Source organism: Lissotriton helveticus, chromosome 5_1 (assembly GCF_964261635.1).
Source record: "Lissotriton helveticus chromosome 5_1, aLisHel1.1, whole genome shotgun sequence".
Taxonomy (NCBI): domain Eukaryota; kingdom Metazoa; phylum Chordata; class Amphibia; order Caudata; family Salamandridae; genus Lissotriton; species Lissotriton helveticus.
In genome coordinates this window covers 1,515,651,206-1,515,674,707 of record NC_136065.1, presented here as the reverse complement: position 1 = coordinate 1,515,674,707, position 23,502 = coordinate 1,515,651,206, and the positions used below count along the sequence as shown (strand labels likewise).

Below are 23,502 nucleotides of genomic sequence, written 5' to 3'. Positions count from 1 at the left end.
CAGCAATTTGGAGTGATGTTACATCCCGATACCCCCAAATCCCTGCACAATACATTCTAATTGCATTCTCTAAGTCATTGAATTCATACATTTAGCCTCATAGTATAAATGTGAATTTGAATCAAAATTCCCAAGTTTCATTTTTTCCAACAATCAATCGTTCAAAATTTCATAAAATTGTACTCCAGATTCTGCTCAAACACAGTATTCATATCACATAATGAATTATAGTAAGTGTCCAAGTGTAAAGAAAAGGGACCTAAGCTGACCCACGGCATGATGAACTGTACACAACAATCAATGCGAAGAGCAAATGTGCCAATGTGTATGTCCAATGGGGTAACACAAGTGATGAATGTGAAAATTGCATTTCGGTAACATCGGTAGATTTGTGCTGTAGCATTAACAAGAAAACTCTGTATAGGAAGTTCATAATTGCTCACTACAAAATGACGCATGCATAAATATTGTACATGTTCCTCTCCCCCTTTTTTCGTATCTAAGAGGTAAAAGGTAAAAGGGACTTCAGCTGTTTCACGGCAGGACTAAAACAACAAATTAGTAAACTGTACACATCGTAATCTTTAACTGATGTAATTCATGTTGAATACTAATGTTGAATAAAAAACTGCATGAATAGCAATTTGAAATGCCGATACATATGGAAATTGCAAAAATGCTATTTGTAATGAGGTGGCATAGAATTACAGCTAATTTTTGTATAATGAGTTTGAATTGCGGTAAAGGAAGAAACGCTATGGCAAACTATGGTAAAAAACGAAAGAGATGCACTTAGAAGCAAAAGTGCATACTACAAAATGGCGCCCATATTGGTAATGCTGTGAAAGTCCCTTTTCATTGTGACTCTTAATGGTAATGTGGATAAAAATGGCGGCCTCCCGGTGTGTCGGTAAAACAAGAGGAAGGCATCGCCGGAACGTGTCTGTTTGTTTGAGAATAAAAGAACCCGGAAGAAAGTCTCTTGTGAGTGCTGGTTTCTTGGGGTCTTGTCTGTTCCATTCATGTACTGCACATTCCCTATCTTCTGTGGTGGTGCATTTCCCCTCCGGGTCAGAGGTAGTGGTCTGGAGATCTGATGTTGTTCTGAACAGATATGCATGTTCTTCTTCACGGTTCCTATAGGCACCTTCGGTGCCTCGGATGCCATACCCTTCGGATGTGTCTTTTTCCTTTGGGTGTCACCCTAATCTGTGTCTGGTGTGCCTGCGGAACCGCTCCTCTGATGAAGGTCATCCCAGGTGTTGCGCCATGCGTCTCTGTCTGCCGTTTGTGCGTTCTCCCCTTGTCCTTCAAACTGCCTTGTTGGGCAGTCCCGTACTCATCTTAGCTACGCCACCTTGTTGTCTCCATAGCTGTCTGCTATGTGCATGTTCTCGTTGTTGTCGCTTCGGTGTGCTGCAGCGTGGAGCTGTACACTCCTGTTGCCTTCGTGTGACTAAGTGTGCACTTAGCGTGTCTTATGTTCCTGCCTTTACTTCTGAGACGTTGCTCAGTTCCTGCCTCTTGCCCATCGCTTCCTGGATGCTGCCGGTCCGGCCTCCTGTGCGTGGGCTCTGGTTACGTCCCTTCATGTTGTCCTCTAGCTTTCGTTGGTGTCAACTTAGTGCACCATTGAGTTCTGGGAGTAGTTCTTCGTTATGAACTCTCTTCCGTTCTGGGATATGGCTTAGTGCTGCTTCTATATCTCATACTCACACGGGTATGGTCTCGCGCCATTCTGGCAGTCTTGTGATACCTTGCCTCCCGTTGTCTTTTGCTCTCCGAGCTGCTTGGGTTGCTGACTGGCTGCACCGCCACAGCTTTCCCCATAGTCCGTCACTCTGTGGCCGGCTCAATGCTATTGGGCACCTTATGACTGTTCTGTCGCAGACCCACCTTCCCCTTTCGGTATGGCTGTGGTATCTATTCTAAGTGAAGGAAACTGCGGCTAGATGTCTCTATCAGACGTACGAGTTACTTACCTTTGGTAACAATCTATCTGATAGAGACGTGTAGCCGCAGATTCCTTAAGGCCCACCCATCCTCCCCATTCTGCGAGAACCTTGCCAGGTGGGATTCTCCACTTTGCCTCCTTTCAGTTGGCACTGGTCTTCATCCAGGGTGTTCAAATTGGTGCGACCCTTTTAAAAATTGCCATATGCAGCCGCCGCCCTCCAGATGGCTTCTCTTCCTGTAGAGCGGTGCTTTTTGCTTCGTCCTGTAGATTCTTCTTCCCTTTCTTGGCATTCCTGCACTCTGGTCCTTCCAGTGTGCGGTCTTCTCCTGTTGCTTTCCCTCCCTCCCGCCTCCTGCATCGACTTAGGGCTCTTGTCTCCTCTACAATCGTCTTCTTTGGGATCTGCTGGAATGTGCTTCGGCCTTCCATTACTATAGGGAAAGTGCCGTTCTTGTACTGTCTTTTCGCAGTAGATTGTTGTTTTTCCTATGCTCTGCCCTTATTGTCCGGCGTAGATCTACGTTGTAATAACAGTCTACTTTTTGTCTGTCGAGATATTCTTCCCTTGTTTCTCAGCCTCTGGGGAAGGTCCACGCTTTGCTTTGCGGGGTTGTTTCTCAGAGCGATACTCTGCCTTTACGTCTTGGTTTGTAAATAGACAGTGTCTATTACTGGCCTTTATGATGGTGTTATGGACCGTCCGATTTCTTTGTTTTACGGATTTTTTTCCTCCTTCGCACACTGTTCCCATACTTCCACAGTTCCGCGTTGTGCCGTGGAAAAGTTTCTCCGAAGAAAACTGATGTCAGCGCGCCGGGAGGGACTTGTGTGAATGGCTGACGTAATGTCCGTGGACAACGTCGGGGTGGGGTCGTGTGGCACCGTCCCCCGGCGCGCAAAGGTGCTGCTGCAAAAATTTTCCGGATCCAGTCTGACGCCTGGTGATAATTCGAAGTTAAGGAATCTGCGGCTAGGCAACCTCTCTACCAGATACATTGTTACCGAAGGTAAGTAACTCGTACGTATATATCATTGAATAAACTTGACTTCTACAGTTATAATCCTAAATTGTGAGCACAATCTGGAATCTTCTAATAAGAACATAAATACCAAATCAGAAAGGATAGCAAATTGAATATGACACCTGGAGGAGTGTGGCTCACTGATTAGAGCGGCAGACCCTGATGCAGAGGTCTTGCCCGGGACCAGGGTTCAATTCCCAACGCGGCAGGGTCCTGAGCCCAAAATGTCCACGGACTCGATAATTCGCGCCTCGGTGCCTATTCTAATCATGGGGTCCCACGCTGCAACTCTGGGCAATAGTTGCCTAATCTTCACTACGGCGGCCCACCCGCTGCGGGATGCCTGGCTTTCACCCTGGGGATACCCAGTAGGGGTTATCTCACAGGGAAAAGCCAGGACGGGTTCCCAAGGCAAGCGCCTTGATGCCTTCGGGTGATACGTGCGCTATATAAGTCGCAATACATTTACATACATACATACATACACCTTAACCAATTCAATTAGTTTTTGTTATGAAGTGCACATTTCTGCTCTTCCACCAATTCACAAATAACCTGTGGGAATGTGAATAAAAGCAGTGGGAGTGTAACATGTTACATTAAAGTCAATTGGAGATATTTTTTGGTAAAGGGCAAGAAGCTAATTAAAAAATGCTGCTGTATCAATTGAATTTGTATTTTTCGGAGATTATATGTGCGATGGTAAATCATATTCTGATGATATTTTACAGTTTGTGCTTAGCATTCATTATTAAGAAGAATTGGGCATTAACTACCTGTGAATGAGTGCAGTAATGTGTTCTCACAGATTAATGAAGGGTCATTTTACCTATAGAAGTCTCTACTGTAAATGTTTTTTGAGCCCCTGTGCTTCCTCAACTTTGTAAAGTAACGCAATATTACATTCTGTTGACTGGAGATTATATTTTTGCGCTCCTTTTGTATCCTTGTCTGTGTACTTTTGCACCCTATTGAGGTGGAGAAATGTCAGAATACTTTAAAAGGTTTGCGTTAGTCCCTCTACTCTGAACTTGTAGGCACTCTGCATGTTTCGGGAACACTCAAACAGAAATATCTGGAAAGCTTCATTTGCAGATACAAATGCAGTGTATGCTGATGGAAAAATTGTCCCATGTTCCCTATTGTATTTTTATTTTAAGCTTCATTCAAAGCGTTTTGCCAATGCCTAATTTGTCCAAATGATAAAAAGGAACTGAGGCAAATTTCTTGCAACCACTTATGATAATACCATTGCTTATTAGACCTTTTAAATACATGAATCATTTTTTGTGGCGAATATCAAAGTTAGAAAAGATCCTCTTAATATTTTTTGATGTTTGTATATTTCTCAGATGTGTGTGGTGCTTCTAAAAAGAAGCATTAGCTGCAATAAAAATATTGTTAACTTGATTTTATGGTTGCTGGTCCCTGTACTTACTTTAGGACTTCTAAATGTGTGTGGACTTGTAACCTTTTCAAAACGTTCAGTGTAATGGATACCTTGGTTGAAAAGTATGATTTGCAGTGTAATGTGTGTTTTGTAGGGTCAGAAATGGGTCAAATGTTTTCTCTCTCTCTCTCCTTTTCCTCATATTTTATTTTGGTTCCAGTTTCATTCCTTTCTTAATATCCTCATTTTTAATCAGAGCAATCTACAAAAGAACCAAACTCCCACCCGGATGAGAAGAAACAGCTTCACACCTTTGGCCAGTCCGGACACCGTAAAACGGCCACGAAATTACAGTGTTGGAAGTCGGCCTCTTAATCCCATAGGGTCTCTCCGCTTCCGGGAGGCTCCAGATGGGGCAGATCGTCCACCAATGCAAGTCAGTGGCTAGCCATACCCCACCTGCTTCTTTACTCCCAGCTTTGACTTCCTCATCACTTCCCTACATGGTCACCTTTCTTTTATTGAGCAGGTTGATAAAAAAAAATGCAGATTCTGCATCTTTTTTTGGTTCATCCACAGGCTGGTTTTAAAATTGTTCTTCACACACCACTTCAGAATCTTTGCTTTCCTGCCTGCAATGGAGGACCGACCAGCCAAAATCCATATTTCACCCGGGCTGGCCCTCCCAGCCATTGTTGGTATGTTTTGCCACTCCTGAACCTGTTTTGCTGTGTTTTGTATTCCCAATCACATATGCACTCATTTAAACAAAGGGGAAACTTCATCAGCTCCTAGATGTACGTTTTTCTGTATGTGCTCACGAATCAAAAATGGGTTTCCTGGTTTCCAAGCATCTGTCATTGTTCTCTCCATCATGAAAGATTAAGAATTTATATCACAAAGGCCCAAACAGCTTTATTTTATTCCTGTATTTGTTCCTCCAATAACTGGACTCAAGTCTTTTACAAATTGTTTTTAGATTTTAAATTTTTTATCAACAGGGCTGTGTCCTATTTCAAATGGGAAGTTCTGTTTTTTAAGTACTATTTTATTCTCTGAGGTTGGTGGAAACAAAATGTTAGTTTTTAAAAACAGTGCGTAAATATGCTTTTTCAAAAAAGAAATAAGATTAAAAAAAATACATATATAAAAGCTTACACATTAGTGATCTGTACTTGGATGGTAATCTTGAGAGCTCCAAATTTAAGTGTCTAACTCATGTTACAAAATTTAAAGCTGTATGAAGTTTCTCCTTTTCTTCTACCATTCTGTGCTTGCATGACATTTGAACATGTTTCTTGAGGCAAAAATCAAGAGACTATCATCTATTTTCGTCTTTATAAAATATACAAAATATAGCTTTCATTAGCACCAAAATACCCTAAAATCGGAACAGTAAGCGTTGCTTTTCAATTAATTGCAAATTGTCATACTTGCAGTTAACCACTTATAAATTTGTTTTAGGTGCCTCATTTTTAACCATACACCAATATTTGTTGAAACCATTTATTGCTCTGGCCTGATATAATCGTCTTCATTGAAGTATATTGGTTTCAGAGCACAACATTAGTTTAGCGTTGATTTCAAATAGTTTTGTGTGGTAATCTGTTAACAAAACTCTTGTAAGTTTTATGGATTGTGTAAAAGGTAAGAGCTCTTCAAAATCTTAAGCATGAAAGTATTCCAAATGGACATGTGATATCTTTTTGGTACTATATTAGGAAATAAGTAATACACTCCTAATTTGCTTGTGTTATACGATATTCCTAAATTTGAAACTCCACTACAAACATTTCTCAATCCAGTTTGTTTCCAATGCATACTTGGTCTTGCGTTTTTATGGCTACTTAATTATATGTTCACAATATTTGGTCCTCAATATTTTGGCCACAATATTCTGAGAGCATGACATTGTGGAGTCGATATTAAGGTGGAATACAGGGTACTTTACTTCCATTGTAAAGGGATGTTTTTGCATCTGGCTTAAATTAAAATTGTCCCACTTGACCCCAATAATATAAGATATAAAGATTTTCTCTTGTCTCATCTTCGACATTAGACTGTTCACAAACGGACTACTTCATTCTTTTTCTGTATTCTTTTTTTGGATCTACAGAATCACAAATAAAAAGCAGTTCCATCTGGACAGAATTGTTGGCATAGTATTGCCTGGACATTGTCTCTGCAAGTATAGTCAGGGAAAGACTTAGAAAAAAGGCTGCTGTAAAGTGATAGGAGTCATAACTTGGGAAGTTCATTTTAACCATTAAAAAAAGAAGCTTTCACGTGTGTAGAGCTTACTCCATTTTCTTTGTTTCAATCTGTATTCTTTAACTGTTAGCTCCACTCATAGTTTCTTATAATTGAAAACCTCTGCCTCTCAAACATAATTGGCAGAGATTATAAGCACTATTTTTCATAACATTTTGAATTCTTTGGAAATTTGCTTTCAACAATACCTGGCTGATTCGACATGAATTCTCAGCCTTCTTACTCTTCGGAAACCTAAATACATATTTCCAAGTGTGTGATAAGGATTTTTAGATGGGATACTAGAAAAACAATCTAATCTCATACGAAAGACCGCTTGAAATCGTGCACCATTCACGAAACCTGAAGTTTTTTGTTGCCAAAAGCACACAGTTAATTTTCTGAGGACACATCAAGTCTGTATATATATAATATCTTTATTTTACAAGCTAGCTATACCCGAAAGTAAAAATTTCCATAACTATGCTTTAGCTCCCTCCACTAGAATTTTGGTAAAGCAAAATGAATAAACATTAACAATCAAGAGTGAATAATAAAGCATTAAACATCCAAGCCCCTTCTGGTTATTTATGTTTCTTAGTCCAAACTTACTAGTAGCCTGCCAATAACTCCTAATGTTGACAAAAACAAATTGTTGCCTAATTTAGATCTGGCTTAATTCTTCCTATAGGATATGATGCAATGAATCCCTCTCTCCAGTGGGATTTTACTTCTAACATTAAAATTAAACCTGTTTCCTCCAATGTTGCAACTAACATACATATTTGGGCTTTCTTCTGCTATATTTGCTTTGCAGCCTCCAATGGGAAATGCTTGCTTGTGAGTATAATCAAAAATATTTTTTTTGTAATTTATTTGTTAATTTTTGTATCAAAGATGTATTGTTCTTATCCAATATTAGCTCCCAGAAATTACACTGCCATTCTTATGCTATCTATGAATATATTCAGCAATGCTAATAGAACCCAGCTCATAGTTTCTAATTTTACCTAATGTTAGTAATTTCAGCTGTGTCCACACCCGATTCAAGCCAGCTGCATGTCCAAAAAGTAGTCCATGATGAGTAAGCACTCTTACATACTCTGTCCCACTCTTCTCCCCAGGGAACAAACTCATATGAATACCTGTGATTCCTTTGTCTCACTCTCGGGCACCCAATGATGTGAGACAGAGCATCAATCTCCAACTCCTGGATGAACAGAATCTTGAGAGCTTGACATCCCATCCATGTCCTGTCTGTTATTTTGGGCATAGATGCTGTTGATGATGCACTTGTATCCTTGTTAGTTTAGATTTTCACCTGCTGGCTTTTTGTCATTATTTTTAAATTGCACATATTGCCATGATGAAATTAATAGTGACATATAAAAATGTACTCTATAGATTTATTTTTAAATGAATGTAGTATATTTTGTTTTTAAGTGAGCATATGATTTGTATGTTTCTTCACATGCAGTTTTTAAAGTTGTTTTTAACAGCCTTCAAATGCTCCATGCATAATTGACTCTCCTGCACCATTAGTCCCCATCCCATTATTTAATTGCGTCGCTAATGTATTTAGATAAAAGAAATTAAATCACTCACTACCCCACACACACAGGACAATTACACTTTTGCATGCTGTGATTGTAGGGCAACTGAAAAAGTATCTGCGCAGTCTTCCTGCAGATAGCATGATTTGGTAGGACGACGTATATTGGGAGAGCTTTAATTTGTTAGTCAATATGATGGAAGGAAGGATTTGTTGAACAGTGTAATGCCAAGAGCAGATAAAAATTGTCATAAATAAGTAAGCTGCAATAATGTCAGCGCCATGGCTGGTACAGCACAACATGAAATTTGTCATGCTGGCTACAGAATATCCTGTACGAAAATATGTACACCACCTACTTCAACATCTAAAATGATGCGAAACTGCACACCCCATCAAAACTGAAATCCTCAAAGTGGTGTTACTCTTTGGGGACCTTTTAGGACCACTTCAGAAGCTGTATAATAAAATATAGAAATTCTCAACAGTAATATCGTCCAGCTGGGTAATTAACAGAACAATACATGTTTAAAAATGACATGTGTTCTGTATTCCTAGCGTCATTACAGAATGTAAACCTAGCCACTCCAGTCTCAGATGTGCATTCCATTTCTTCCATCTCATGTATGGAATATTTCATCCCAACTTTTTAACTCCTGCACCAGTGGTGTTAGTCCACAAATAATAGTACATGAAAAGAAGAGAGTACACTGGGAGTTTACATTTTCCTCGTCTTTCAATAATTATCACTTTTTTGCAAGTTTGGTGTATCACTCCCCCAATTAGTATGTTTCTGGCCAATGTGTTGTGCTATCACTCCTATTATACAAGCATGCAGAAGAGTGGTGCTCTTGTAGACCGCTAAAAATAAAAAATCATTACGGACTAATTGTATCGTAGTTTAAACAGAAGACGTCTTGAAAAAGTGCTCAACATTCCTGAAAACCCTCACACGATATACCCATAATCGGTGTTTATCACCTTGCCACAAATCTTCAGTTCCACACTCATTAAACACTTTACTTTGGACATTATTAACAGTTTCACCTCTCCTTTCAATTGTGTACTTACCCTTTGCTAAATGATTTAACATCTAATATTTCTCTTTTGTACTTCTCAGCTTGTCAATTCCTTTCAAGTTGAGAGCAATATACTTGTTTTTTTAAATGCGCACGTTTTGGTAGTAGTTTAGAAATGTTTCCTGTATTAACTGCAATAATCAGGCCAAAGCTAGTTCATTAGATCTGACCAATATCCTGAAAACATAAGTAGCCCAACAACTCCAAATACATTTGGCTTCTATAACCACCTTCAGCGTTTTCCGTACATTTTTAAGACGAGAACAAAGCGGATAAGCAGATAAATGGCATTTCAGTTAGTAATTCAATCTTTTGGAAGTTGCTGTTTTAAGATCACCATTTGTATTTGCCCAGTCTTCTCTCCAGGGGAGCACTCTTTAAAGTTATTGTCCATGTTTCTTCTTTTCTTTTTTTTATTGACCTGTACCAAAAGTTAAAATATAGGCCCCTTTCTTACTAAACTTACAAAACGAGGATTGGTAGGTTTCCTTTCTCTCGTCCTTGTTATTTGATATTTCTCTGCCTTCACATTCCTAAGGCACCTTCTTATTCACCAAGCTCTGGTGTCTTCCCATTTGTATGTATGATATGAATGAATGTTATTTATAGCGCACGGTTACCCCAGAACGGGGTGTCCTGGAGTTTAAGCTAGTCTACCCTAAAGGGCAACAACTGTTGAAATAGCCATATTTTGAGGGACTCTCTAAAAGAGAGCTTATCATATGTCATCCTTAAGGTGACAGTCCAGGAGGTTCACATCTTAGTGGTATTTCGGAAGAAATAGCACCTTCTCTTGTGGCATCGTCTGAATTTGGGGACCTGCAGTAGCCTGGCTCATGTGGAACAAAGAGTGCCACAGGTGAATACGTATATAAGGAACAATATCCCAACCGGTATTCATTTGTAGACAGTTATTAAGGATATCTGTACAGTATTATTCCAGAAAGAAAAAGGAGACTCAATTTGATTATCTATGTGCTCAAGGCATCTTTTATAACCATTTCAAAGGTTTAGAGGATAAACATAATTAACAGTTAATTTCAACACTGCAATTAATAAATAGTATGTGACAGCCCAAGGTTGTACAAGGTGCACGAGTGCAAGGTGAGTGACACTACGGCGACACAAGTGACAGTGAGAGCAGCGTGCACGGCGCAAGGTGTATAGTGAACAATTATGTACAATGAATAAAAACAACAACAAAGTGGTTTCACATTAGTTCCAGAAGAATGTTATTAATTTTCAATTATTTTGTAGAAACCACTATGCAAAAAGCGCCTAGAATCTCGCTGGAGAGTCGACGGCGTTTCGATCCGTAACATTTAGGATCATCATCAGGACAAGAGCGGGGCTGGAAGCAGTGTGTTTAGCCACAGTTAGGTGGTAGTATGTGGCGGGAAAAGTCCGTGAATTGAGGATTTGGGCGAGTGCCAGAATGGACGTCCCGTGGAGCGGTAAATTGCGGGCTCAGTTGAAAGGTACTTCTGATTCAGTACAACACGAGTAGGATTGGATGGTCAACCTGAGTTGCGAAATCCATGCACAGGTGGGCGCTGATTCCAGCGTGATCAGCGGGGGTGTGGAGGGATGGAGAGTCAAGGGTAAACAAATTATCCAGAACCAACGTGGTCCAAGGGTATGTATACGCTGAGCCCAGCGCGGTCAGTGGCAAGAGCGGGATAATTCGGAAATTGTTCGGAGCTAGCCTGGTCCGGTGGTCAGTCAACGCTGATCCCAGCGTGAACGGCGGCGTGAGGGGAGTCAATCTTTCCTCAGTGTCGGGACGGGCGAATGAAGCGCTGTCCTGGCGTTGCAGGTGAATACGCACAGATATTTTTGGAGAAGTAAGTGAGGCCGGTGCAAGAAATTGCTTTAAAAGCCAGGTATAAAGCCTTGAAAGCACATCCCTGCCAGATAGGTAGCCAGTAAACATTGGTAAGCTTAAGAAGCACAGATATAACTGAGGTCCTGCAATAGAGCTTAAGAAGGATGTGCTACCACATTTTGTACAATTTGGAGGCTATCCAAAACATAAGATGGCAAACCTAAATAGAGGGTATTAGCATAGTCCAAAACACAAGGAAATATGTGTCTGGATCATTGTTCTACAAGCAGAAATGAGCAAATAATTCTGTAACCTTGGGCAATTTCACATCAAAACAAGCTTGCCATGCCCGGTTCTGCAGGGCTCTTCATTGAGCCCCACCCTTTTCAACCTGTATGTCGCCCCCCTGATCAAACTGATAAAATCCCTAGGTTTTTCAGTACTGTCATATGCTGATGACACCCAAATTGTGGTGTCAATCTCTAAAGATCACAAAGAAGTGGGTCATAAATTCAGTTCCTGCATGCTCCAAATAGATAATTGGAGGAAAACCAATTGCCTAAAATTAAAACGCTGATAAAACAGAGGTTCTATTGTCCGGAAATAATAAATCTCTTTGGTCGCCAATCTGGTGGCCTCAGAATATAGGTCCATTACCAACTCCAGTACAGAAAGGGAGGAACTTGGGAGTTATTTTGATGATAAACTCCACTTTGACCATCAAGTAAAAGCCCTCTCTTCATCTCTTTTTTATACACTAAAATTAATCAAAAAGATCTGTCCATGCTTCCCGAATGATTTACAAAAAAACAGGAAAAAGTTGTTACAAAAACTTCAAGAAATGCAAATTGCGGTTTCACAACTTCTTTCCGGAATTCCCAAACATAACTCGGTGGCACAAGCACAGGTCAATTTGCATTGGTTACCTATAGTAAAATATATAGAGTTTAAGACCTTATGCATAACCTTTAAAGTATTGCATCATTCAGGTCCTAGCTACCTTCGTGCAGAATTTGCCAGGTACTCCCCAGGCAGAATACTCAGACCCTCAGATGCAATGCTGTTATCCGCTCCAAGAGCAAAATATGCTACATGGGGTGGTAGGAGCTACACTTGGGTACAGTGTACAGCTGAACATAAGGAGATGTTCTGATTTCCTGGCCTTCAGGAAATTGATAAAAACCTGGATGTTCTCACGCTAGTTTTTTTTGGCAGCAACAAGGTCCCTTTGGGATTGTTCACGACAGCAGCAGCGCCAAGACGCCTCCAGGCATTCAAGTGCTATACAAAACCAAAAATCAAATCAAAAATATAGATTCACAAACCACTTGAAAGCTACACTGAAGATTTGAGTGACAAAGGAAAGGTCGGAATTGAATAGTAGTCCTATGTTTCTAGTGCAGTGATTGGAGATGGTGAGGGCCAAGTGCTTCCAGCCTCCATTTTGGAGCACCACTTAGTATTGTTTGTTCCAAATAGTAAATCTTGTTTTTCTTTGTATTAGGTTTCAGAAAAACGGAGTTAATTCATTCAAAGATTGCTAACATGCAAGTTGAGAAGCGGCTCCGAGTTTCCTCCAGATTATCAGAGATGGAAAATATAATGTGGGTGTTGTCCACATACGTTATGTAGTGTCTTATCAGAGCCTCTAGAGGAGCCATATATGTTATATAATGCGGGGCTCAAAGATCCCGGCGAAAGCTTTATTGGAGACAATTTGGGAAAGAAAACCACAGTTAGATTTGTCAGAAAGAAAAGGGCTATTTTCAATCCGAGGCCAGTCCTGTGACTCTGGTGTTCCTTAACCTTTCTTAAAGCGTAAGGAGATCCAATAGGATCAAGGAAGCAAGCTACCCTGATCCAAAATAATTGTGATGTCCTTGGCTACCGCAAGAAGGGCTGTCTCTGTGCCTTGAGAGGGTCTGAAACCAGACTGGACGTCATCCAGTAACTTGCTTTTTCTAAACCGGTGGTTAGCAGGAAGTAAACGTGACTTTCAATAAGGCCGACGTATGTCATACTTTCCTCCTGCCTGAGATCCTAGCCTGTCTCATGGTAAGCTCTTGCTTATTTGAGCTAAGAGCTAAAACTGAAAGTATAAGTTAGGATGAACCATCTAGACCTGATGACCCCTTTCCCGTATAATTGTTCAATATGACAATTGTAGATTGCACACACAATAGAGAAGTGTGCCAATATGGTGGACATATCTGATAGTGACTTCTACCTGCAGATTCCTTATCGCAGCATTATCCTAATCTATTGCCCACATACATTGGTATGAAATTCTATCGTTTGAGCCCTGTTCCAGTGAAGTCTTGTTTTCTTTTGTTTAGAGCATTTCATGGAACTGATCCATCATAGATCCTACAGATTTGCAATATTTTTAGAGATGCCTCTGCTTTCTAATGTTTTTCTGCTATCTGTTCTTCTGATGTCAATACATATTTGAAGTCTTATATGAAAGTTCGGCCAACTTTCTCACATAAGAGGATGTTAGAGTTGTTAACTTAGTGTTCATTTAAAACTATTTCAGTTCTAACCTGAATTGTTTCTCGTATTAAAATAATTTCCATTGAATTAGCATTTGTAGGTTTACCTTTTTCTCTGCCTTTATAGTTGTGTGTGTATGTGTGAGAACACAAACTACCCCTACATCTCAGTGCTAATCTATTTTAATTTATATTGTCTGCCGTAGATGCTATAAACAAGTATGAGCCATTTAGATCTTTGAAGTACTGATCACTCATTCCATTTATTTTGCATTGGTTAAAGATCTCTCCAATAGGATAGCTTTGAGTTGGAGGTAGAGAGTGGCAATGTAGGTTGAATAGAAAGTGGACTTCCAGATAATTTTGGTCACGCTTGCACAATATCTGTCCAAACAAATTGTAGAACATTTTCTTTTTAGGTTTTCCAATCCACAACGAAGATCCCTTTCAGGTATCTTGGCATGTATTTTGTCAAAATGAAAATCGTTCCGTAAGAGAATTTTATGCCTTATTTTAAAGAATTAGCAGATCGTTCGTGATCCCAGATATGTAGCTTTCTGAAAATTAGTTTATACTGATCTGCTCGGTGCTGCTTTTGAAAATCTGTATATTTTGTAAATTTAAAGATATAATTAATTTGCTATTTTTATATTATTTGTAAACCTGGCTGAACTTTTGCTATCTTTTCACTGTATCGAAAATTGTCTTATACTTAAAATAGTTTCTTAGACTGCGATAATTTGCAGTAGAAAACCCTGTGGCGTCTATTATGAATTGCTACCATGTTAAGGCATATTAATTTCCAATTTATGTTGTTGATGTGCTTTAAGTTGCTGTCTAAACTAATGGTTTCCTCTTTCATGGTCTAAACAAAATGATTTTAATTATTATTGAATAATGCAAAGTATAGTGTATTTGTGATCAAAAGGCCTACAGAAAGACATACATTAATAAACCAGATTTAACTCCTTTTTCAATAGGATGTGGAATTTGTACACTAGTTCCATAGAGCATTACCTCTGTCTCTTGATCACTGACTGTTACTGTATCTACTGGAAAAAATGCAGCAAATTACCTGCAATTGTAATGTTTTATTTTCATCTTCGTAGTTATGAAATGCAGTAGAAAATGTTTTCCTTTTTAAAATGATTGGAGCCTGGTACTCTTGCCATTTTACAGCCACCATTAACTTAGACATTTCTTTATCATTGACTGATATTGTACCTACCTGAAATTATGTTGTAGTTCCCATACTTTGTAGCATATTATAACTACCAAGTACAAAATATCAACTTGGCTAGAGTGTTACTTTTTAGGGCCAAGTTATGTAATGCCTAAGTTTGTAAACTACGGTACTTTTGGAAATCAGCTTAAAACTGTTATATTTAATATATGGATAGATTAAAGTTAGATTATTCAGATTAGATTGCTAAACCTTGCTTGTTATTATCCAAAACATTATAATTTTGAACTTTGTAAAGTTGCAACACTCCCACATATAGTGTTTAGCTGTAGAAAAATAATTCTGTATTTTTTTGTTCAAGCATTAAAAAATGTACAATTTGGAGTGTAAATCTTTCGTGGATGTTGTCTTATATATATATATATATTGTAATTGCAATATTTTAGTGTTGGAGTTTGCCGTCACACTGGGTGGTATTTATTGTTCTGTTTAGTTACTTCTGGAACTAATCATCTGAAGAAAATTTTGTAAATCTGGTACTTGGTTTATAGTCGTAGAGAAAATGTATCAATTAGTTCATTTTTGTAGTAGATTTGGGAGTTATTCCCACTCTGCTTCTGTCTTCTGTACTGTTCTCTCACTATGCTGAAAACATTTGCTGTTCTATATTACTGACGGTTAGGGGCGGATTGGCCAGATACCATTTTCTCAGAGCTGAATCGTCTCCCTTGCCCCAGCCATAACACCCCCTTTCAGTAAGGCCTCATTCTAATAAATCCTCCAGGAGTGTAATGTTGGATGAACTTTTGTGCCAGGGTAGATTTATTTTTCCATTTTGGTCCTGCTCACAGCATGGTAATGTCTGCATAATATGGTATTCAGGGTAGGAAATGGTATCCATTGCATCAGTTTACAGTTACAACCACTTTGATTGTTTGAAGTTGGTAGGAATTGCCATGGTTATACCAAGGAAACCTTTTAAAAAGGCAGTGTTCCCAACATTTCATCCTTTTCTTTAGAAAAAAGCTCTGTGACCTACTTTAGTTTGTGCTGTGCTCAATTTACATTAGAAACATGCATAAAGCAAACCATGATATTTCCTAATTTCTGGCCTTATTAATACCTCATTTGAACTTAATTTTAGTTTCCATATATTGATTTTAAGCTTCAGAAGCATTCAGGTTTTTGTTGTATTAACAACATGTTACCCTCTTATATCTGCATCACCCTTTTCATAAAGATTCTATTTAATAATGCATGAGGTTTTCTTGTTGCAAAGGTGTCCTCAAGTGATCTTGCCTACTACAGCTGAGCTGGCTGGATTCATTAATATTATTCTATTGTATTTCTCCAGCATATATGTTGAGAAGTTTCAAAAGAATTCCTTTATCTCTTGGTAGTGTTCAGGGATCATCCAATAATTGCCATATTTTGGGTAGTTTCATTGGAAATGACTTAAGAATTTAATAGACCTGCATCTCAAATTATGTGATTAAAAGCCATAAAATGCATTTCTGTTTCTTGGTTTCGGTATAAATTTTGTTTTAGAAAGTGTTGTATAAACGGTGCTTCTAAAAATGCATTTAAAATCAGAGTAGTTATGTGTCATAGATACTGTCTCTCTTTGGCCACTGTAAATGGTAAATAGCCTGGGCTTGTACTGAGGAATTGTTGCTGAGCCCATTCCTTTAGTACAATAGTTATTGTAGTGGGTTAGTAATTTAGGTTTTCTCTACAGATGAGCGCCGTTACATTTATCAACAAAGTTGTTAGGCAGGTGCCGTTAGTATCCACATTTTCAAATCCCTGTGTATTTGTTTGAAATATTAGGACTGGTGCACTCTTCCATTTTGGACCCTTGGCTACTTCTTGGAAAGCAGTTCATTAAATTATAGTGAACAATTGTTTAAAGTTATTGATATGAGCCTGTCAAATCATCTCACTTTACAAAAGATTTGTAAAACATTATGCAGGAGAGTAATATTAGTAAGCAAATCACATGCACTTTATCCAAACGTTTCAGACTTTGAAATTGTTTTGTTAACATTACCTTAATGTTGGTGACTTCCAAGACTAAGTTTCTACACATCTTGTTCTTGTTCCTCATTGTATCTCTTAAGTGAAAGTTACGAAAAGATAACTATTCTAGAAATATTAAATGTGTATTTCTGTGTGCAATTAGCTGCTGTTCACATGCGCACAAAACATAATTATGTAGAATGACTGTAACATACGCGTTTTGTCTTATGTATTTATAGTTTTAAAAAAAGGGAAAATGCAGCATCTACTATGAACTTGAATAATGCAAGTAACAATTGCAGTGTACACATGGATATTGAGATCAGAATTCTTTTTCATCACCTTGTATAACGGACTATAAATCTGCTTGTCCTGTACAAATATCCTACCTTACAATGTTCTTACAACTGTATGTTTGAAATAAATTATGAATGATGCTTTAACAGCCATGTATTTTTTATAGTTATTGCAAATGAATAAACTGTGGTTGCAAATAACAAGCTAAGGATTTATGTTGCTTTGTATTTTGACAGAGCAAATTGAAGGATAAAATGTAACTTTTAATTGTTTACAATATCATCGAGTTTAGTCTTCTGCCCAAATTACCATCATGAAGCTAATTCACTGTTACAAAATGAACTAATTTGGAGCATATGGGCTGTCTGTCAGAGCTTAATGCTCATTGTGTAAGCTACACAATGATTATTAGGCTCTGTCAGAAGGTAGCATTTTTTTTCCTTCCTGCCCAAAACCTTTATGCCCATTTTATAAGTCAGCGGGTGGGAGGTGGTGCATGTTTCTGATGGGAACTGAAACCATTAATAGTTCTAGGCTTGTCACTTTAATGCAAACTGTTGAAGATGAGTGTAATACAAAGGGGATGCGTTTAGAGGGGTGTGGAGGAAATTAACTACAATACTCTACTGATGTAAAATAGCTATTTAAAGTTGTTTGATCTTTGTATGTATTGCAGTTTCTTTCCAAGCTTGTTATGCCGTGATGTTTGTGAGTATTAACAAACCTTCTGCTGATCCTCTCCTACCTTGAAATGTTTGGAGTTTTACTCCTGCTAAGAGCAAGAGATATCCCATTCCAGAATGGCTAAGAGAATGGAACATCCCCAAACTACAAGGGGTTTCAAGGAAGGAAAGATATTTTCTGTAGGGGAAAGATCATTTACTAAAGTAAAAAAAAATATGTTATTGTGCAATTACATAAAGACGCTGGTTTCCACAGTGCTGAGTTGTGGAGTGTGCAATGCTGCATCATGAAAATACCATCATGTGAATAAGTCGCAGGAGTATGCTCGGAAAACTGCTATTAGAGCCGCTTTCCAGACGTTCTTCAAGAAAGTTTTGTGAATTGCCTAAAATTGTAAGTGTTTACATGTGCATTGGGGTATTTGAATGGGTTCAGATTTTGCTTTTCTTTTTAAACTGGGCACAAGTTTTTTAACTGAACCACTTCAGCCCCAGAATTCTGTTGAATTCCACCGTCTCCATTTGTGTTCTGCATTAACCTTCTTATCTCTGTAGTTTCCTCAAAGAACTCATATAGGTCTGCTTTTTCTTTCTGTGCTCCACTCCTTTTTTGATTTTCTAGGAGTGCTTGACCTCTAATTTTTAAAGTAACCCTCCTTTCCCCCATCAATATTTGTGAACCTTATCTGCCATTTTAATAAGAATGTCAACAAGGAAAATGCAATTTTTTTAATGTACGTAAATAGAAAGGCTGGGGTTTCAATTATTTTAGTGCATGGACAGTACAACTCCACTACAAGCAGATGTGTGTACCTTCACACATGCACACACAATATTAAATGGCATATGGTTACTATACATTTAGAATACATGCTTCTGTGTTTGCTATATTTACAACTTATTTTAAAAAAAATCAACATTTACTTTGGTAGTGTTTATTAATGATACTTCCTCTTCCATTGGGTGTCCTAAGTCGTGCTGTGGTTTTCCTGTCAAGGGCTAGCAAAAGGTTTCTTTATTGAGGGTAGTAAAATTATTTACACCAGCCCTCGCCACAGAAATATTGCTGGACAGCTACTTGAGTTCTCTCCAATCTAAGGTGGACCAAAGTCTCCTTTTATTCTCGATTTGAGGTATTTGCATCTACTGTGAAAGTCAAAAACTGCCTTTTTTTTGTCAACGTTAACTTTTCTTTCAGTAGGTAATTAGTACAGAGCACGTGCTTCCCTAGCGTTATTTCACAAAATTGCACACTCCGTTGTGGACTGAAAAATGGAAACACTCCATAGGCAAAGTCACACAGCCATTAAGAAAATGTTGGTCAGTAAGAAATACGCATATGGGCTAACCCAAAATGGGAACGTCATTGTATTCAAGCAATGGCTGAAAGGGGCTAACCTAAACAACCAATGGCCGAAAACCCTTTGTGTTTATTTGTTTGTTTACTTTTTGCCAGTAGATCTAGATTACAGCTTAAGTGACTAGATTACAGCTTAAGTGGCTCTTTGAGTCACTGTTGACTTTATGCACTAAAAATAAAATTAAACATGGCAGCTGATGCCCTTCTCAGTGTTGTGCTTAGTCCATTTTTGTTTTAAAGTTCAAGAATCGCCTCCCTGCACAGAAGCAATGTGTTCGCAATCTTGGTATTGACAATACCATTTCATGATGGCCATCCAGTTCAGAAGCACTGGTTGTGTGGGGTGATGTGCACTCCAGATGAAATGAGCAGCAAGGTAACCGACTGGGACCTACATAATCAACTTAGTGGTACTGTATTGAGCATAAACTTTCCAAAAGAAACAAGTGCAAAATAAGCATTTAATTTCAGTGGTAGCAAACCACTTCTGCCCAATCAAATACTCTGCTTAAGTAAATCAAAAGATAGGCAGAGCTAAAGCCCCTCTCAGTAGTGCCTTAAAGTTCTTTTTTTGTTTATCACATAAGGTCTAGGGACAGCTGCGCTCTGAAGCAAGACCTAAAAAAGGGGGCATACTCCTGTTTGCTTTCTTCTTGTATTCATCTTGAGAATATGGTAAGATACATTATACCCTTTTCTTCTAAACCAGGTTTTAATTAGCTCCAGTTTCTCTCTAGAATCTACGATTGGAATGCCCTGCTCAGTGGCTTCCAAAGTTACAGCTAAGCAGTTTTACAGTCTTCACACAGGGAGCATATGAATTCCAAAACAATGTGACAAACTGTCACCTGTTTTGCATGCCTAACTTTGCCTCCCCCCCCTACCTCTTATTCCACGTTTTCCTTCCCGGCCAGGACAATTTCAGTCACCCTCCAAGACACCCGGCATCACCATCACCTAAAGAGCCTTTCACCATAATTCTCCAAAATACTTCTTGTGAGCACAAATCGGTTCTTATAGCCTCTATTTATTTTACATCAGGACACCCGGATTCAGGAACTAGTGCATATTTCTCTTGTTTTTCAAATGCTCCTTCTGAGACAATGCTTGTGAATTCAAACACAAACCCACCTGAGACTACCTTTGGATTTGCCCACCACATCTTCAGCAAGAGATTGTTTAGCCAAATTCTTTCTTTATGACTTGTTAATATGTATATACCTTATATTTTGGAAAGTATTGCACATTTAGGAGACTTTACACTTTCGTATAGTAGGTAGACTGTTGCATATATACAGTGATATTACAAAGCGTGCCGTACTCATCTCAGCTTTTTATGTGTATACACACAAAATGTAGTTTTGTCTCTTTTTTTCAACTTTGCACTCAGCCTCCTACCTTGTATAATGCTTTGATACCCCTCTCGAGGTGTCAGCAGAGTTACATAGATATATTTATTGACTCTCCATATTTGTAGCAGTTCTTCTGTTAAGTATCATATCTATGTATATCTGTCCAGTTGCATTATCTGTATAAATAACTTAATTTATTGTTTATATCTGGTACCTAAAGAGAGCTGGCCCTTTGGTAGGTTGAGATGCACTTAATCAATAATTTGAGAATTCTAATAAATGAAAACTAAAGAATTCTCACAAGTAATAACATATCCATGCACTTTCTCTCTACCCATTGTTGTTTGTACATTGCCCTCTGTAAAGCCCCTATCGCACACAATAAGTTGTGCACATCTTTGATTTGACTGAAAATCCAAATCAACAAGATTACCTTTACTTGCTTTCTCCTTCTACAGCCCTTAAGAAAAGTGTTACATCTTCTCCCTACTTCTACAGCTAAACCATCATTAAGGTTTTAATTAACTTCCATTTGGCCTTCTGCAACACTCTCTTCTAGTGCTTCCCAAAATACCATCTAACCCAGCTCCATGTGGTGTGAAATGCTGCTAGGAGCCTTATCTTAAGTTTTAGTAGGTGGGCCAGCATCTCATTGGATTTGGCTTTATTACACTGGCTTCCAGTGGCCAGATGCACGGCTGTGCCACAAAGCTGTTCAAGGAACAAACCTAGTTTTCTCAAGCAACACTTCACAAAGTAACGCTTTGGTGTTCAAACAACTTCCTTGTGGTCTCTCATTGTTGCTCCTATGCAGCGAATTTTCCGTTTTAATAGCAGTACCATGATATTCTTTGTCACTTTCTGACATGTCTATTGATAATAACTTTTTGTTCCACAAGAAACTTAAGCATGGCTATTGTTACCTCTCCTGAAACCCTTGTCCCTTTATTAGAATCTATTCTCTGCTTCTATTGTGACTGCTGAAGCCAGGCCCCCCTTTATGTATTGTATAAGAATCTGCATGTCTACCACTGAAGTCTATTATTCTTTATATACACACTCTCCTCCATGGCAATTATTGCCTCATTAGTTTGGTTTGCCTCATTTAGTTTCCTTTCTTTTTCTGATCAGATCCCTCTGTTTATTTCACTTTTATCTTTTGTTCATGTTCTTCTGCCTACAGCCATAGTTTGTAATGTGTACAAAAAAGAACTTTATTTCTTTTGCTTCCCACTATATGATTCATAATCCAGCTAAATTGGCTTTAAATATAGCGGATGCCTGAGACAGACTAAGCTGTCTGTCTGCTACCGAGGCCCTTTATCTATTCAAGATAATATTCATTACACTGTGTATGAGCACTGTTTCAGTACCACCCGTAAGCTGGTCCTAATATTTTGCATGGGGTAATAAACCACTGAGTCATTTTTCCACCTAAAACCAGGAAGGGGATATTGAGCACTTTAATGTTGTAATTTTAAAAGCTACGTACACTTCAAATGCTTTGCCTCGTTCCTTTTTTCCTCCAGTCTTTTACAGATTAGCATCTCCTTCTTCTAGTCAGTCTCTGCATAATATGGAGAATTGTGTAATGGCCAAGTCCCTTCGTTTGTGGAGAAGCTTTTTTCCCCTGAACCTTCTACATCAGAATTGCTAGATGCAAAAAATAGAACTCCCAATAAACTATTTGCGATTATAGAAATCTTACCAATCAGTCGATTTTGTAAAGGTAAAATGTCAAACTACTCCTCTTGCTTCTATTTCAGACAAAACAGGCTGACGCTTGGAAATTCTAAATTAAAAACTATTATCAAATGCCTTGCCTTTAGCTTTACTAAATCAATGCAGTAATTACGGACATTCTTGCTCAGGATGCCATTTTTGATCTGGCTTGCAGATGGTGAAGACTTATTATTGCAGTTACTTCTGAATAAACCAGCATATGTTCATTATAACAACTAGGGCCATCAATTAAGTAGTCTACATCTTGAGGTGCCGGGTTTTTAGGAACCCGGTGGTGCCAGGGGACAACACCCGAAGACCTCTGAGTTCTCCCTTGTTCCGGACCACAGAAACAATGAGTCTTCTAGTCGCAGTCAGAGATCAAGTTTTTATTGGTAGCTACCAAGTAACACGTGTCCTAGAAGCACGACAAACACGGGTCATGTATTCTCAGGAGACTGTACGTGTTCGTTTTTACAGAACCAGTCTTCTCCTTTTATACAGAAATAATGGCTTCAAGCAAGAATTCTTGAGTTTATGATATGGCTGTAAACATATTTCTGTAATAATACAAAGTGCGGCGTCACGTAAGCAAACCCACATTTTAGATGTCCAGTTCGTGACAGATTACCCAGCAAGATCCGGGACTCCCATCAGATATCGATGAAACACCAATAAAGGCAGGTACCACCCAGTCATAAAACTGGCCATAAAGAAGAAGTATGGACAGGTGCATGTTTGTAGAAAGCATGTTCTGTATGGGGTGAATGGTTTGTGGAATGTTATGTGTCGATAGTATCGTATTCGGCCACTGGGCGGGGAGCCGCCCAAACAGGTTTGGCTTAAGGCAATGGAGTCAGTTTGGACAGGTCAGGGGGAAGTCAGGGAAGGTGGACGTGTCCTTTTGGATCAAGCTCGACCTTTAATTGACTTAACATGAGGGCAAGACGTAAGATGGATGCCGTTCACAAAATGGAGTCTAAGGGATTGGGACGGAAACTACGATTTAGGGGTGTTGGCTACCCTCGATTGTCACGCAAATACATAGGAATGATGTCCTAATCATTATCGGTTCACGGACACTAAATTCGTCATGGTACGTTGATATTTTGTGACACGGGTATTGGACCTCGATATTGGGATAACAATAGGGTCCAGATTTTCAGAACCACAGACCCTCCTTTTGCCCTTATGTAAGGCAATAACTCATGTTAATCCGAGTCCAAATCTGTATGAAGGAATTCGTGGAGATGCTGCTGTAACATCATCCTGTTGCTTAGTTCGTCCCTTGACGCAGGCTTCCGTACACATGAAGTAGC

At 38.8% G+C, this 23,502-nt stretch overlaps 1 protein-coding gene across 8 annotated transcripts in view; it reads left to right on the top strand.

The window, feature by feature from the left end:
• The window catches only part of LOC144755520 (6-phosphofructo-2-kinase/fructose-2,6-bisphosphatase 2-like), a 342,874-nt gene that overhangs the window by 213,839 nt on the left and 105,533 nt on the right, over positions 1-23,502 (top strand). For 3 of the 8 annotated variants that reach the window (XM_078644525.1, XM_078644524.1, XM_078644526.1), the window contains 2 exons: positions 4,626-4,805; positions 4,949-5,309. The exons of 1 other annotated variant lie outside the window; for it this stretch is intronic. In XM_078644525.1, the coding sequence (XP_078500651.1) occupies positions 4,626-4,805; positions 4,949-5,164 (396 nt within the window). In that variant the 3' untranslated portion in view covers positions 5,165-5,309. Of the gene's footprint in view, positions 1-4,589; positions 4,806-4,948; positions 5,310-7,436; positions 7,460-7,743; positions 10,343-23,502 lie in introns of those variants that run through there. 4 more of the 8 variants (XM_078644528.1, XM_078644527.1, XM_078644530.1 and 1 more) reach the window with 4 other exon arrangements.